The sequence below is a fragment of the Camelus dromedarius genome, chromosome 1 (genome assembly GCF_036321535.1).
Source record: "Camelus dromedarius isolate mCamDro1 chromosome 1, mCamDro1.pat, whole genome shotgun sequence".
Classification (NCBI taxonomy): Eukaryota; Metazoa; Chordata; class Mammalia; order Artiodactyla; family Camelidae; genus Camelus; species Camelus dromedarius.
This window is the reverse complement of record NC_087436.1, coordinates 83,490,908-83,509,421: the sequence shown is the minus strand read 5'-3', so window position 1 is coordinate 83,509,421 and position 18,514 is coordinate 83,490,908. Positions and strand designations below refer to the sequence as shown.

The window sequence follows — 18,514 nt, the reverse complement described above, 5'->3', positions numbered from 1 at the left end:
TGCAAAGGGAAAAAGAAAAGCATGCTATCTTAGGAGAATAATAGTTCAGTACTGCTAGAACATTACATATGTATAGGGGTGAGGAGGAAACTCTGAATGAAAGAAAAACTAAAAATAAAATCTCGATAGTAAAAGTGGGAGGCGACCGAGACCTAAGTTCACGTCAAGTCACAGTGATGTCAGGTATGATTGAAAGCTGTCAGAATGTTGTAGGAAAGGATCATGTACCCCATGCTTCTCACAGTCACATGGGTACCGTGGCTGAGAGGCACTGACTCACACAAGAGCAGAGAGCTTCCTTTGAGGACAACAGGATTTCCACGTGACAACTGCACAATCAGATTTTCATGTGTTTATTTGGACAGGATTTATTCCACTCATTCATTCACTATTCAAAAAGATTAGAAAATAAACTTGGTCTTTTAATTTCTAAAAATATTGTAGCTTTTGCGTTAGTCTTCTGGGGTTACCATAACAAGTACCATGGACTGGTGGGCTTAAACAACAGAAATCTATTTTCTCGCAGTTCAGAGGGGCTGAGAGTCCAAGATCAAGGTGCTGGCAGGGTTGGTTTGGGTTGAGACCTCTGTTTGACTTGCAGACGGTGCCTGCTCAGTGAGTGTGTCCTCACATGGCCTCTCCTTGGTGTGCATGCTCTCCTGGTGTCTCTGCCATTTCTTCTAAAGACACTAGACCTCTTGGATTAAGTCCCCACCTTTACAGTCTCATGTAACATTAATTGCCTCTTCAAAGGCCCTATCTCCAAAGACAGTCATGTTGGAGGTTAGAGCTTCAAAATGTGAATTGAGGGCAGAGGGCAGGCACAATTAGTTCATAACAGCTTTCAAACCTAAAAACTCCTCTATTAAAAAATTATAATTGAATGTATACCGCAGGACTTAGGGAAAATAGGAAGAGTAATGACAGAATTTAAGTAGTAAAACAAAGAATTGTGAATTTGAGACCAAACTCATCCAGCCATCTACAGAAGGCACTGCTCTCCATGCATAGAGGGGAGAAGAGATAATTTGGGAGTTCGAGATTTCAGATATTAACTGCTATATATAAAATAGATGAACAAGTTTCTACCATATAGCACAGGGAACTGTATTCAATATCTTGTAGTAACCTATAATGAAAAGGAATATATATGTGTATGTATGACTGAAACATTATGCTGTACACCAGAAGCTGACACAACATTGTAAACTGACTATACTTCAATTTAAAAAAAAAAGTGTATATGTGCTGTGTATATATCTGTCAGTCCCTATCAACTTTTCTTTATGTCTTCAATTATTTTATACTTACTACATTTCTTATAAATGTTGCATATATCTTTTATATAATTTTACTAAATCTGTATACTTATACATTAAAAGTTATGTAAGATAAGACTGAATTAAAAATGGAGTGTTAAAAATCTCCAAAGTTAGTATAACTTTGAAAATATTATGGTATTGTATTCATAATTTTGCCTCCATGATAACCTATCTAAGGATATGAATTTAAATTGCAGAGTAAATACTTAACATTTTCTTTCACTTAAGAATATGATTGAATTGATAGTAAAATATAGTCACCTATTTTCACTCTTTAGAGCTCATTTATTTCAAGATACAGCTTTCAGTGTTGAGAGAGAGGTACCTTTAGGGTCATACCAGGAGGGAGTGTAAAATGTCATTCGTTTGTTCCTGACCAAGCCGCAGTGCTGCCCTGATGGTTTGATTTGCTCTGTGATATAGTAGAAGACAAACATGTTGCCAAAGTAATGTAATTTTCTGAAAACCTCTTAAAAGGGAATGTTAAAATACTTAAGGAAAACTATTTCAGGAGCATTAAATGAATCAAATTCTGTAATTATGACATTGATATCTACTTCTAAAACTAAGTCATGAGGGACCTCCAGTTATAAGCTCACATCCTGAAACATCTTATGCTGGGAAGTAATGAATCCATATTTCAATTAAAATGCTTTAGATTCCATGGTGTTTATTATACTACTTCTATCAAGATTATCTAATGCTGTCAGATTTAGGTATAGGAAAGCATTTCCACTCTGCTTATGTGTCTTTATTAATTGGGAAAATCAGTACGTCCCATTCTAGAAAAAAATGACATCATATTTACTTTTCAGATTTTTCATCATATGTTGTATTGATTTATGAGATGTGTGTGTGTGTGTGTGTATAAAAATCTGTGAATAATGGGAAAAAACCTTTGTAAGCTTACACTGTTCTCCTGGTTTGAATACAAATTACTTTTGGTACAAATACAAAAGCTGTTCGTTGGTAGAAACACAGCCCTTGCCAGTTTGCCTCTAGGAATAATTTCTCTTTTAATGTGATATATTTGGCACCAGGCAGTCTCAGGAGTAGCACTCTGCTCAGATTTTGATCAAAGATGCAGCCTGGAATTTCTAGGCACCTTCTGACTGTGTGATACAGTAGCAGAGTCATTAAAATATCCCTTTTACCTTTTAAAGTAAAATTAAGTTAAAAATTTTTTTGAATTCAAGGGGACTTATCAACAAAGAAAATATTCCTTCTGGATTCAACAACCTTGATGAATGTATTTTGAATGCTCAGGAAGTGGAAAAATTACATGAAAATTCTTCTGGTTACGCTGGAGAAAGGGGCAAGCCTAAACGTCAGAAATCCAGCTCCAGACTTTCTGAGCCCAGTGAAAATCAAGATGATCTTGTGGTAAGTGAATAATTCTATAAAATTTTTACTTGTAGCCAGTAAGGAAATATCACATCTCTTTTCCTTGCTTTGTAAAAAATAATTTCAGTCTTGGGTTTCACAGAATTATAGAACAAGAGTTTTGAAAGAGACTTTAGAACTACTAAATATGCACACTTTTATTTTTTTAACAAAAGTAAAAACCAAGTTCAAGAAAGATTACATTTTGCCAAAGGAACCAGGAACACCACACTCTCTGATTTCCATGTTATTGAGATTGGTCTGATTTTTATCTCATCTTTTTGAGTGTCTTTAAACTTTATTTTTGAAATAAAATTATTGATAGAGCATTTTTTCTTATTTTTCCCCATTTTTTCTTGTCTATATGAATATGTAAAAAGAAAATTTAATGAGTGAACTTAAAGTGAGGTAAAAAAAAATACATAGGAAAAGAGGATCAACTCTTTGTGTTCAGAACTTTTCTTGGTGTTCAGAAATTTAATTTCATAACTATATAGTATTTTTTCCTATATTGATGAGAAACAAAAAAATTAATCTCCTACACAGTTACCCCAGACCTGAACTCTGGATCATTAATTTGATATGTAAGTTGTTACAAGTGGTTTTAGTCAATAACTAAATATTTATTCAGTTAAACTATAAATATGCATAATCCTTTTTTATATACACTTCAGTTTCTCTGAAAAGTGAGAACCAAAGTCTGTCTTCTAATTCTCTTTAGTTTTAAGAAATTAAACCAAAAAAAATTTTTTAAAAAACCTGAAGATAAATTTTCTAATATAACATGGAGTCCCTAATAAAAATAGGTAATATCCATTCTCCCAGGGTATAAAGCCTCTGTTGTACTTTATCTCTGAGCAGGTTTTTAGCTCCATGCTGGGTTTTCCATAAATTTAGTAAAACTTACGGGCCACCTATTTTCCCATTGTCAATTTCTGCATGTGATCAGAGAAGATTCCCAATTTTGCCCTAAATAAAATAAACATAAATGCAAATCTAGGGAAAACATGTTTATTCCATCTTCCCCCAAATGTCTTGATACCCTGTTTCGAGAAATAAACTGATCACTTAGGACGAACGAGGTAAGCACCCACCTGAGACCCATGGCTGACACAATTCTCCAAATAAAGAATGTGAGCTTTGGAACCATTATACAGTCAGTGTAATTCTTATTTGGTGGGAAAAGTACATTTTATAGTAAATTAAATGATGCTAATTCCATTAGCTCTTTATTTGGCCCACGATTTCCTAATCTGTGGAAGAGAAATAACTCAAAGTCTGACACTTGGCTTCTTTGAAAAGAATAGACTTCTCTGTTTGGATCCCTTTTAAAATGAACTTAACCCATCAATTTTTTTTTTCACCAGGAATAGTATCTTAAATTAGCTAGGTGATAGTAGCTAATAAAAGTGGATGTGTACCTTTATTCCTTAGAATATATGTTTGATTGGTAAACATATGGACATAGTCTTTGTTTAAAAACATTTGGATGAGAGAGCCTAATTCCATTCTGGTCTTTTGTCTGCGGCAGGATTTGCCCCCACCTTAGCTGCCAGTTTCCACATTCCAGGATTGTGCAGGGCACATGTTTATCATGTGAGCTTAGTGGACCATGTCTTTACTGCAATGAATAATGTAAAACCCTGCCAACTTAGAAGAAAAACTTCCTCATCTGTAAAGTGAGGGTATTCTCTAAGATCTTTTCTGACTCATATCCCATGAATTTTAAATCTCACCTTCACAGGTAACCACAAAGCAAAGAGTCGGGGAACAGAACAATGGCTAGGATTTAGACTATGTCCTGACAGTGAAGTTGTGCATCTGAATTTTTATTTTTCCCACTCTTCTCCAAAACCTTTTCCCACTCCATTTCAAGTTCTTTATATGCCAACTGAGCTTTTGTTTCTGTAGCCAGAAAAATAATTATATGCCTTCTGTGTGCTAGGAAATATGTTTCAAACCCTGGGGATACAGCTGTGAGAAAAACAGGCAAAAATCACTGCCCTCTTAGAGCTTACATTCTAGTAAGGGAAACAGATAATAATCAAGATGGAAAAGTACAACATGAAATAGATTGGATAGTGATGACTATTAGGAAGAAAAATAAAGCAAGAAATAGGGATAGGAATGGTGAGAGGGCAGAGGATACAATTTTAAATAGAGTGGGAAGGGATACATTGGGAGTTCAAGATTTACAAGTACTAACTACTATATATAAAATAGACAGACAACAAGTTTATACTGTATAGCATGGGGAACTATATTCAATATCTTGTAGTGCCTTATAATTAAAAACAATATGTAAAGGAATATATATATGTTCATGTATGACTGAACTATTATGCTGTACTCCAGAAATTGACACAACATTGTACACTGACTGTACTTCAATAAAAATAAATAGGTAGAGTGATCAGGGAAGACTACCCTAGAATTTGACATTTGAGTATAAAGACATAGAGGAAGTAAGGAAGGAAGCCATTCTATCGTAGCAGGTACAGAGACCCCAAGACAATCATTTATCTGGAATGTTCCAGAAACCACAAGAATACTGTTAGGGTTGAAAGAGAATGAGCAAAGTGAAAGAGGTAATGGAAGGGCGAGGGCAGATGCAGCCAGGCCTCATAGAATCATTGTAAGGACCTTCCCTTGACTCCGGGTGAGATGAGAATCTGCTCGAGGGTTCTAGGTAGAGCAGTGATGTGACCTCCTGAACACTGGTTTGACTACTGTGTTGAGAACAGACAGTAAACAGGCAAAGGCAGAAGCAGGGAAACCAGTTACAAAACTATTGCTGTCATCTAGATTTGCACTGATGGTAGTTTGAACTAAGGTGATACCACACCTTAGGCCAGCACACGTTGCCTTGCAGGCTACAATGCACAACTCAGTGGGGCGTCGTGCACATCGACTGAAATGCGAATGGGTCCTCCTCAAGTATGTATTGCAGTAGTCATGAGGTAATGGATGGATTCGGGATATATTTTGAAGGTAGAATTGACAGAATTTCCTGACATCACCAGTGGGGTATGGAAGTAACAGAAGCCCCATGGCTCTTGGGCTGAGCAATGAGAAGATTCGTGTTGCCAGTTTACTGAGATGGAGATGACAGAAGTCTGGGTGATGATATCATGGTTCAGTGTTAGGCATGTTAAGATCGAGCTGCCTATCAAATATCTAATGGGAGATATCAGGATGGAGACCAGATTTCTGGGCAGAGAGTTTAGGGGGAATATCGATATCCTTGCTGGAGATAACAGTGTGGAAGTCATCAGCAGATACAGGATATTTAAAGCCAGTATGCTGGATGAGACAAGAGGGAGCGAGTGTGGACAGAAAAGAGAAGAGACCTCAGGGACCGTGAGTCCTGATGCATAACAGCATGAAGGGGGCGGGAAGATGAGAAGGTACCTGGCGAAGAAACTTAAGAAGGAGCAACCAGCAAAGGAGAAGAAAAACGAGATGTGTTTGGTGTCTTGGAAGTTAAGTATCTCGAGCTGGAAAGAGGGTGAAATGGTTAGCCAAGTAGAAGCCTGAGAGCCTGACCACTGAAATTAGAAAGCTGGAGATTACTTAATAAGAACAATTTTGGTGGAGAGACATGAGCAAAACCATTTTCCAGAGAAAATCAAAGGAGAGGAACTGAAGAACATAAGTAGTCATTTCACAGGGATTGCATCAGCTCACAACTCAGCTCAAGAGGGGAATAGGCTGCAGACCTGAAAAGGCATCTTGCAGATTTGGAGTCTAAAGTGGGGACTGAGTGCTTCCTCTTTAGATCTTTTACCTCTTGAGGCTGTCATGACCAGCAGAGACCAAGAGACTACAGATCATTAGAAAATAGAATAGAAATGAATGGTAGTGGCTGGCATTCGGTGTGTCCTGCCTCATCTGCAATTATTGCCGTGGTCCCAACCATTTCCCCTCGCCTTACACTGCTAGCTCCCACCTGTGCTCTTCGGTCTCTCTCAGAAGAAAACCTCATCCCCTGATTTATTTTCAAGAGCTAAGACAGCCAGCTTGTGTTTTAGCAACTCCCCTCACACCTGCTTCAAAATTTCTCTAGTTCTTCACCTATTTTATTTTCTCACCTGCTCAAATGATAAAAGTGGTTTTTCTAAATTCGGAGGTTAACCTAAGAGGTTAAGCATCTTTGGAAATTCTATTTTCTCCATCCATCTCCCCACCCATATGTACAAACATATACACAGACGCTCACACACATGTACACTTTTCATTGCTTCCTCTCCATTGGCACGTTTCTGTTGGCCTAGAAAAAGCTTCTATCTCTAAAAACGTTCTCTCTAGGGCACAATTTAACAGCTTGAATCAAAAGCCATGACTCAGTCACGCAATTTATCCAATAATCCTTCCTCCGCCACTCTGCTCTAGAGGCACAATCTTAACTATGGAAAAGACAGTAAGTATTAATTTGCTCACCACGTGGTTATCTATAATCATGAGAAATTAGAAGCAATTTAAGTGTTCAAAAGTAGGAGACCAGATAACTAATATTTGTATGTCAATTCAACATAGTGTTATGCAATGAATTAAAATTATGGTTCTGAAGACTATTTAGTAAAATGAAAAATGTTTGGCAAGGTGTTTTTTAAGTGCTTTGCATATATTATCAACTTTAACCCTCCCAATAATCCATAAGGTAGTTATTATTAATATTCTCAGTCTAAACATGAGGAAATGAGGCACAGGAGGTTAAACAGCTGTCCAAGATCACACGTAAGTGGTGGAGTTGGGATTTCATGATACTCTCCCTCAATGTTAAAAGTAAGTTATGATGCAATGTATATGGTGCATGCATGTATATATATGTATGTGTAAAGATATACATTTAAATGTTCATTCCTTGGGAAAAAGTCAAAGGAAATATACCTAAAAGTGATTGTATGATTATATTATGATGGTGGTAGTAGTGTTAGAGGTAATTGTTACTCCAAAGAATATGTGGGAAATTATACTAATTCTATAATAAGCATTACATTTAATGTATAAAAATAAAAACATAGTCTAGTACCTCTCTTAATCATAAACAGCATCTACTTACTGTCATGTACACCCTCCAAAATCACAGGGTTCAAAGAAGGAGTATAGGTCTTCTAATCAGACCTGAATTTCATTTCCAACTTTATCACCTAATAGGTATGTCATGTGAACATGTTACTTAGCTTCAGTTAATTTATCTGTGACATGGAAACATTAATATCTCTATGTGGGTTTTTTTTTTTTTTTGGTGAGATTTAAATGCAATGAAATGTGCTAAAGAACAGGAAAAACTGAAAACAGCATGTGTTTAAATTCCTCTCTGCTCCCTCTGCTCTGATGTCCAATCTCTCCCCTTTGTTTTGTGCCATCAAAAATTTTGAACAAGTCTGCATTTCCAGGTCTTTTCACACTTGCTCATCAACCCCTGTAATCCGGATCCTACCCCACTTCCCTGAAGAAACTGCTGTCTCCGTGTTGGTGGGTGGACATGGGGTTGGAACTGGCCTTTCAAGACCACTGTGCTATTGTCTGCTTGGTCCTTGACCTCCTTAAGTCCTTGTGGCACTTGATACTCCATCCTTTTTTCTCAGAACTCTTTCTCCCTTGGCCTCTGTGATGTTGACCTCTCTTTGTCCCCTTAGCACAATGACTGTGTTCTTTGCTGTGTCCTTCACTGGCTAATCTTCCACAAAGCATGCTTAGATGTAAATGATATGCAGATTGTTGTCTCATGTCTCTTTTCCCTCAGCATTTCAAGTGAGAGCTTCTCTACTTCATGGTGTCGGATGTCACCTCCCTACAGATGATTTCCAGATCAACATTTAACTGCAGTGCTCCTTAGATCATACCTCAAAGTCAGTATGTTAAAATCACACTCATCATCTTCTCCTCGGTCTATTTTTCACTGAGTATACCCATCTGATTTCATCAGATCATCATCTTAGTCATTTTCTAAGTCCTTTCCTTTTCCTTATTCCCAGTCCTTCTTCAAACTTCTCAATCATATAACAAATTAAGGTGTCTCTACTCTAAGAATATGCCTGCCGCCCTCTTCCCTTTGTGTTGCCATTGCATAGCTGAGGCCCTTTCTATAGCTAGTCTGGAATATGAAAACAGCCACCTAATGTGTCCTCATGCCTCCACTCTCTCCCTGTCCCCTCTCCAAACCATTTTACCTGCTGCTGGAAAACAATCGTTTACCTAATTTAGAAGCTTTTAACTCTTGTTTTTAATGCAGTATAACTCAGCAAGAACTCTGGTCAAAAACTGCATGATGGTGATTACCTGAATGGCATCAGATTAACGTAAAAGGGCCTACCATTAGGAGCCATTGATTTAAAATTATTCGTTCTTTCAGTGATACAACAATTAACTATGACAAGCACAATTTTAGGCACTAAGGACAAATGGTGATCAAAACAGACACACTCCCTGCCCTCCTGAAGTTTATATACTCAAGACAGATAAGAAACAAATACATGGTCAGATGTCAGTACGTGCTGTGCAGAGAAATGAAGCTGGGAAGTGGGTGGGAGGTGAGAGGTTGAGGACTGGTGTCTCCCAGTTGGAGGTCCTCAGGTCAGGACTCGCTGAGAATGGCACTTGTGCAGGGACCTGAAGATGGTGAGGGAGTGAGCTATCAGGATCTCAGGAGAGACTCCAGGAGGAGGGAGCAACAGCCTTAGGCTTTTGAGGATAAGCAGCAGGCTACTGTGGTTGGAGCAGAGGTCGGGGGGGGGGGGGGGGGAGCATCACAGGAGATGAGATCAGAGATGTAGCAATACGGCTTTGTAACCGTTTTTAGATCTTCAGCATTTACCTTCAGTGAGATGAGGAGCCATCAGAGGATTAAAGGGAAGAGAGTCATTTTCTGAAGTGCCTTTTGAAAGGATGACTCCATCAACTGGGTTAATAGCCCAAGGGTGGTGAGGGCTATTCAGAGAGAACCTAGCTTAGAAATGAAGATAACATTAACCATGTCACAAACTGCAGTTGGAGCAGTAACCAAAATACAAAGTAACGAGGGCAAGGACCTGTGTCTGTCCGGTTCTCCATCCACCATTGTACCCCAGTGCCCAGCATCGTTCAGCACCCACAAAATGTGTTTAAAAACTTTAATGAATAAAGAGGTTAGGGTATATTTATATAATGAACTACTACTTAGCCATTAAAAATAATAAAATAATGGCATCTGCTGCAACATGGATGAACCTGGATTCTAAGTGAAGTAAGCCAGAAAAGAAGAAAAAAAAAATACCATATGATATCACTGATACGTGGAATATTTTTTTAAAGACACAAATGAACTTATTTACAAAACAGTAACAGACTCACAGACATAGAAAACAAATTTATGGTTACCAGGGTTAAGAAGGGTGGGAAAGAATAAATTGGGAGTTTGAGATTTGCGGTTACTAACTACTATATATAAAATAGATTAAAAGTTTCTTCTGTATAGCACAGGGAACTATATTCAATACCTTGTAGTAACCTATAATGAAAAAGAATATGAAAATGAATATATGCATGTATATGGATGACTAAATCATTGTGCTGTACACCAGAAATTGATACCTTGTAACTGACTATACTTCACTTAAAAAAAAAAAAAGTGAATGGATGGTTGCCATATTGTTTAGAGTAACAAAAGACCCAAAATGCAATGTCTTGAGCATTGTAAAAGTCCTTTCTCCCGTCACCATCTAAAGCAGGATCTTAGGGCTCAGGAGTAGAAGATTTGCTCCATGCAGTGTTTCAGGGACCCAGGCCAGTTGTCCCTCTGCCATCTTCAAGTGGCTTCCAGGGCCCTAGGGTGGTTTCCATCTCTATTCCAGTTCACAAGAAGAGAATGAGTGTCGAGCATGTACCTGGTGAGGCAGATAAGTTATCGGACAGGCCTGGAAGCCACACACAACACTTCTTGCATCCTGTTGGAGAGAGCTTAATCACATGGCCTGTCTAACTGCAAGAGAGGCTGGGGCACATGGCCCTTCATTCCTGTGCAGAGAAGGTAGAATGGATTTGGGTGGACAGCCAGCAAGCTCTTCCATAAACGTCCTCTGACAGTACCAGGAATTCTGTTTGAATACAGATTAATGTATATAATTTTAAGCAGTAAGACATAAAATGTACTGAAGAGTACAAAAAGAAATTCAAATTTGCCATTAATCCTTTGTTACTGAGAATATATCAAATATTCACCTTCTGTTAGAGCTCAAGGTTAGAATAATGCACCTGTTGTGACTAGCAGTATGCAGCCTCCAGACTGAGCTGTTTGTGTACTGAGAGAAGGCATGTTTTCAGTGTCCTCTGTAAAGGCTTTGTCAGCATTTTACAGTTTTAGAAGACAAATTTGTTTTTGCTCCGAGTGTTTTCAAGTGCTTCAGTGGTCAAACAGATTTTGAGCCTAGCTGTCAATACCAAAAATAGAGAGGGGGTGGGGGAGGCAGAACTGAAAATAAATTCCACAGTCGAAAGCTAATTTTTTCAAGGCTTTTGCTCTTTATAGATTTGAGGTCGTCATTTTTATAATCGAGGAGGATGGATCTTAAAATTCAGTTTCTTCTGATGCCCAGAAATGGTCCAAATAAATTATAGCAAAGTCTGTGTGTTTTGAAAGTCACTGGTGGGGATTCTGTGAGGTGGAACTTTATGGATTATCAACTAGGTTTTATCTGTTTATTTTAATGCAATTCAAAAAGCAGTTTAATCAAATTATACTTAAAGACAATCTGTTCTTTGCTATTTCTTAAAATCACCTATTACCTTTAAAAGATCCTAACTTTAGAAGACTAATTAAAGTTAATGCAATAAAACATTTTTATAAGAATTCTATTACTTCAGCCTCCAATAAATGGAAACATTAATGAACTACTCTTTTACCACACATAGAGGAGTGTTTGGGACCTAAAACAGTTCAAAACCTTCAAAAGGCATGGAGTCAGTATTTCCTCATAAGACCAGCACTATTAACAACTACAGAGCATTTGAAAGTCCAGTAGCATACTTCTCCCACCGTGGAAGCTTTCTGCATTTCAAGGGTTATTTTGACCTGTACATTCCATTTTCCTCATCTCCCCATCTCAGTGAAGTGGAGGAATTGCTGATCTATTTATTTCTTCATCCTCCCTCCCTAAGCCCTTAGGCAAAGGATGGAAGAATCTAGAAAACGTTTTGCAGGCATGGTACTTCCCTTACTGTACTCCTAGACCTTTACTACCCTTGTTAGTTTCATTCTGAAAAAATGAGGGTAGGTTGCCAATTGTAACACATTCTTCACATGCTCCTGTTTCCAAAAGGTGTAGGGGTAACACAACTCCCCTAGCAAAGGAACACCATGTCCTCGCACACTGGTGAAAGCAGACTGTGAATATTCAGTAGTCTCAAATGTGTGGGGGACAACATGGAAACTGGAATTGTTATAAAAGCTTTAGAGAGGAATATTGAACAATATTGAAAACTTGCATCTATTGAAAACTTAGCTCCTTGGAGACTTCTTAAACATATGGATCAAACGTTTTTTAAAAAGTGGGGTGGGGAAGAAAGTTGAAGTCACTGTTTTTTTTTTAACCCTGGAGATCAGCTAAACTTTCTCACAGCTCACAACTGCTTTTTACAAAGCTTTCTATTGTATAATATAACTATCTTTTTTCCTGTAATTCTCAAAACCTACATTGATTATGTCTTCCTTCTGTTTAGGAAAAAAATCAATCTTCTAACACTCTTCTAACTGAAGTATCTTTAAATTTATATAATACTATTATAGTCTGTTTCCTGTTCTCTCTTTCTGAATATTTCTTTGCCTTAATCTGAAGATTTTTATTTCTTCTGAAGTAGTCATTTATGTATAATTACAAATGTATTTCCCTGACACTGTATTAAAATGACCTGAAGGTAGAGGGTTGGGCTTTCCCTAGGAATGTGTGTTTCAGAGCTTCAGGAAAACCTAATACTGTTGCACTAGATCTTACACTAAGGATTTCGATAATCTATTGAAGATTACCAGTGAGAATGAACAAAGATTCTTTGTCATAGATATCGCGCTCTTTATCAGAAAGATTACATTCAGGTAATAAGAGCAACTATGCTTTGGCTTAATGAAAGCCATTTTAGAGAGGTCTCTAACTCAAACTTCAGAGGTATAAAATATAAATATAATTGAACGTTACAGTTTTTTTTAATTTCTCAGATCCATTCTAAAATTATCTGTGTAAATCATCTTAGTGTGTAAATTGGTGTGCAGTGTTGACAGACACAAACATTTTCTTTACAGTTTCTGGGATGTCATCTGAACTATGGACAAATAATCATAAGACATCTCCTTGGGGATTTCACAGCCTTAGAAGAAATAATATCATCAACAATAACAGATAATATTCATTAAATGTACCAGGAATTATTCTAGTGCTTTACATGTTTTATCTCATTGAATTCTCGTGACCAGCCTGTGTGAAATCTTGTTGCTGTCCTCATTTTCCAAATGAGCAAACTTGAAGGTCGAGTAGTTCATCCAGTTGGTGAAGTGATGGAGCTAGCATTCAAATCTGAACATTCTGACTTCAGAGCTGCCATTACAGCTATCATGCTGTGCTGTCTTGCTTTGTTTTTATTCTTTGGTGGGGCCTACGGTTTTAACTTTAAGAATCACAGACAAGTTGGCCACACCACCATAAATGGAAAGTAATTTCCATTGTAGTGGTAAGCCATCTACCGAGGCAAAAATTAATTATCTACTCTAATTATATGCTTATTTTGTGTAGATTTTTATATATGTCAATTTCATGGGATTATTGTGAACTTTAATCAGATTTACTTTCCAACGGGCTTTTCATAAAGGGAGATTATAAATATATAGATGAACACGCATTGCTTCAGTTTGTGCTCTTTATTTCAGTAACACAGAATATGTGGATTGTGCTTGGTGGTCTTTTAATGCAGATGTGAATCTTTGAGTTCAACGAAATTGGAGTCCAGATCGCCAAGGCAGCTATATGTTTGAGTCTACTGAATGTAAACGTGCTCTTGTTTGCATATTTGTAATCTTGCATGGACACGGCTTGCTTACTCTGTGCTCACTCACCTGAGTTGTACAGTTGTACTTAGAAACCGTTGCCCATTTTCACAGAGGCAGTCAAAAAACCTTACACATCTGCCACCTGATAAGCATTACGCCCTCTCGGTCAGGCTGAAATACATGCTGTTTAAAGTAAGTTTCCTGTTTATATTTTTTCCATCTTGGCTAATATAAAGATTAATATTAAATATCACAGAAAGAGAGGTTCTTAATAAGTTAACTCTATTTCTTTTTATGGATAGTTTACAGCTTAGATATAAGCTGCATATTACCCCAGATCATATTGGTAATATATACTGAAAAGATGTTAAATACGCAGTAAATGTTACAATGACTTCTCATTGGATTCCAAGTCCGATTCCTCCAGTCTAGTTCTAATGCCACCCTGATATTCTGCCATCTGGGTTTTGCTGTGTTTAGCTACAAAACGTGGATCATACCTAAGAAGGACATTATAGAGCACGACGACCATTTCTGTAATGCCATCAGGTATTTTTGTTAATGGGATGATAAAGTTCAACATAAGGTTTTATGCAAAGAGCATATAATGAACTGTCATAATTTTACTGGTTTTAACAAAGATAGGGATCTGAGGACTAGAATTAATTAATATCTGCATATTATCTGATTTTTCTATTTTAAAGAAAGGAGGGTCTGTGTTGCATATTTCTTACCGTTCCGACTGAGCAACCAATGGTTTGTTTTGTTCCAGAATATGGAAAATCTCAGGACCTCACCATCTTATGAAAGGACTGGACCTGACAGTGTTGAACTGATGTCCGATGAAAGGTAATTTTAGAGTTTTCTCCTAACATTGTTTACAAGAATGTGAATAGATTTTTTTTTCACTCCATGCAGTGTGTGTTATAAGAACGAAAAAGAATGGAATTAAAGGACTATATATTTACCAGCAGTATTTTATAGCAAGGAAAATGCTTAGAATGGAAACTCTTACCATGGAGCTATTAAAGGCAAATAACCGTGTTCATGTTTTGTGTTTCTAGTTTTATTTTATTTTGATTAATTTTTCTTTTGTTTTTGAATTTCATAAGGTCTTTTTTGTGCTACTGAGCCTACTTTTAAAATAAATGAAATCATAATTTCAGTGGATGAAAAGCAATGCTATAAAACAGAATGACATCTTATGACATTTTGTTGTTGCTGTTGTTTGTAGCAAAGAAAATGAAGAGGATGGCAGGCACGCCCAGCATTTTGAGGTGAGTCGCTAACAAGAAAGACTGTGATTGTGACAGGACTGTTCACCACTCTCGAGAGTACCTGTGAAGCATCATTAGCTTATCAGTGAGGGATCAATAAGCTTATCAGTAAGTGGCAGGACTGTGACTGGTAAGAAAGGCAGATACCAAGACCTAAAGATTCCTTGAGAAATCATAAGAACACCATTCTTTTGCTTGTGAAATTCTTTTATTTTGCTTGTGAAGATAAACCGTAACAGCATGGAGACTTCTCCTTAGATTTTCCGTAAAACAAGACAAAACAAGAAGCCAGAGCTACTGGTTTGATTTTCCGTGATTCTCTGCGTTTATACATGATTGAAACAGATAGTGAGTCTTAGTGGATTTGTCATAGAGATTATCTCATTAACTTTCAAATTAACATAAAATCAGTTCAAGTTACTAAATCCAATTCATTTTCTAAGTTTTGTGTCTCGTTTTAAGTAAACAACAGAGAAAAAAAATTCTAACTCCCTTATGTTGCCTGTATCTTAAAGTTTTGGTGGCTCTCCTGGCTCCCTGGGCCTCTGAGGGCATCGGCACTCTGACCCAAGTGTTTGGTTTCCTTTGCTCCCAGCGCCAGTTTCCATCAGGGTGCTCGGCTTCATTTCATGCCCGTGTGTGTAACCCATCGCTTCCAGAAGCTCCCAGCCCCACTTTCAATCTCATTATCAGTTTTCTTTTTGGCAAGAATTCAAGCTTTTCTCAACCTCTTGGATTTTGACTCTTGATCTGTTAATTATACATAGAACTGCCCCCTACCCAGTGATTCCTCATCTTGGTTGGGCACTAACCCAACTGACTGATGTGTTTATTCAATAATATATGTTGAGTCCTGCCTACTGTGTACAGCTCCTGTGCTGGCAGCTGGGATTTCGTAACAGCTGCAGGCCCTGCCTCCATGAAGTTCCCAGTCTAGCAGATTAAGAACCTGAAAGCGCTGGACCCCCTTCTTGGAAAAACACACACTTGTAAAATTTGGCGTGACATTGCTGGAAATGAATGGCCACCTGACACTCGCTCCACCCCCCGTGCTCTAGACTCCTCATATTTCCTGTGTGCAGTTGGTCATGTGTATTCCTTCATTAACCCAGCCAGACGAGAGGAGGGACAGACTTCCTCTTTCGGACTTCACTGCTCCTAAGACGCTCTTTCATCTCTGATTTCCAGCACCTTTCTGCTCCCTTCCTGGGGACCCAGGCAACAAGCGGATGTTCTTTCCTTGTCTCTAGGCACCTTTTTTCAGAGCACAGTTTCCCCATGATGGTGTGGTTTGACTTTCCTGCTGTTTCATCCTTTCTCTGCTCTCTCCCTCCGCACACAGTGAGCACCTGCTCATCAACCATACCGTTGAACACTGTTGTAAAGAAAATGGCTTTGCCAGCCTCCCAGAGAGCTCTTCTCACTCCTTCCCTTTTATGCCTCTTTATCCTTTCTGAGATAAAAGCGTATAGAGCAACCTTTGTGGGTGAACTTTGCAACATGAACTCGTACATTCCGAGTGGCACCCAAACCGAATCTGTGCTGAACAAGGTGTGTCTTGGTGTTTTTGTGGACAGCTCCCGGGGCTGTGGATGCATCACGGGGAAAGAATCTCAAATCTTTCTTCCACGGGCCAGGACCTGTTCTTGCATGTGTCGCCCACACGCGTTTACCAATCAGCACCCGGCCCACTGCTGGTGATCCTAAAGCCCGCGCTATTAATACTCATTGTCATCGTGATCGCTTCAGCTAGGAGATAAAATTAGGCAGTGAGTTAAAACCTGGACTAAGCTCCCCGTGTCATCGTTCTTTCACAACTGCTCCAAAGGAGGGGAAAAAGCCATCACTCTGCAAGATGAGGATTGTTTCTGCTCATGAAGGCATGTGTTTCTTTCACTGAAAGAAATACATTTTACTATTAATGGACTGTGAAAAGTTCTGTTTTCCATTTTTAAAGCTCTTTCCCTTGTTTCCAGTGTATTATAATTTCCTACATATATATATCCTATATATACACTGTATTATATAATATATAAATATATATATTTTATGTATATATATATATTACACTTTCTAGAACTTAAACAACCCAAGTACTTAATCTGGTTTTCTGATAATACCACAGTAATTCCTGAATTTCAGAGATGGAAAGTAAGTCTAGACTTTGGTTACCCCTCCTAGAATTCTGGTATTCTAGGTATTTAACTGGTATTTTATTTCAAGTCTCCTACATCAGATTGAGATGCTAAAATTTATATGCCCACCGTGAATGGATATGATAATGTTTCTAACTTTATTTTCCACTAAGGCAGATTTTGTCCTCATTAATATTGCCCTTTAAATTTTTCCTTGTAAACTCCCAGATTCATATAACACAGCAAATGACAGCCATTGGAGAAAGGTGGTTTGTCTTTCTTGTTTGACTAGTATTTTCATTAGAATAAGGAGCATTAACTTTCAGCCTCAGAAATGCTCCCCAGAGGGAACCACAGGCAGAGGGAGGCTGGTCTTAGAGTCTGCGGCTCAAAGGCAAATACAAACACAACTGGGGCTTTACTTTTTACATAATCATTTTGCAGCCTCGAGTGTGTTTTTGTTTGAATGCATACGTTGAAAAGTAAGCAGGGGCCTATCCTTTGTTGCATGTCTTTTTAATTTCTTTTAATTATGCAATTAATCTGATCCAAAAAGAGTCTGCTGAGATCTCTGACAGTCATTGAGAGTTACTCATTTCTGTTTCATCTGAGTCTTATGTGGTTTGTAGTAAAATTTGTTTAGTGACACATTGGCAATGGGAAAAAAAAGTTAGCGTCACTTCAAAATGCCAAAACTTTGAGTATGATTTCTTCAGGTAAGTTTTGGCAAGGCTGACATTTTACTAAAATATCCTGTTTGGGCTGGGTGACATATGACGTATGCAAGAGCCTTGTACCCTATTCCCTGAGCATGTGGAGTTCAGAGTCTGTTCTCTTGTTCTCAAACTCACTTGACAACTGGAAGTATCCAGGACAGAGGTCATCCTTAAAACTAGCAATTTCTAGGGCGAGGGTGGTAGATTTCTAGGGCTCGGGTAGAGCATGTGCTCAGCATACACAAGGTCCTGGGTTCAATCCCCAGTGCCTCCTCTAAAATAAATAAATAAGTAAACTTAACTACCTCCCCCCACAAAAAACATTTTATTACTTAAAAAAAAAAAAAACTGGCAATTTCTAGATTCTGAAAGAAAACACTGGAAATACAGATTTTCAGAGTTCTGTTTATAATGTAGTTTATACTTTACATTTCAGTTTGATTCCTTCTGATAAGTTACTTTCTATTGTGGAAATATTTAATACTTCCATATAAGATCGAGAATATTACAGTTATAACTTTATACTTAATCTTTTTGTCAAAAAAGCAAAATAGGTAAAAAGTTATTACCTACATGGAAGGGTATTACATTATCTGAGAGAGGTCATCATGGTCAGAAGTATAAGGTTAATGAAGTGTTAAAATTCTTTGAAGATATTTTTCTGTTC

General features: G+C 37.8%; 1 protein-coding gene across 6 annotated transcripts in view; it reads left to right on the top strand.

Annotated features, from left to right (window-relative positions):
- The window catches only part of FAM13A (family with sequence similarity 13 member A), a 285,708-nt gene that overhangs the window by 231,262 nt on the left and 35,932 nt on the right, over positions 1-18,514 (top strand). For all 6 annotated transcript variants that reach the window (XM_064486374.1, XM_031433856.2, XM_064486371.1 and 3 more), the window contains 3 exons: positions 2,519-2,705; positions 14,492-14,568; positions 14,954-14,996. In XM_064486374.1, the coding sequence (XP_064342444.1) occupies positions 2,519-2,705; positions 14,492-14,568; positions 14,954-14,996 (307 nt within the window). The remainder of the gene's footprint in view (positions 1-2,518; positions 2,706-14,491; positions 14,569-14,953; positions 14,997-18,514) is intronic.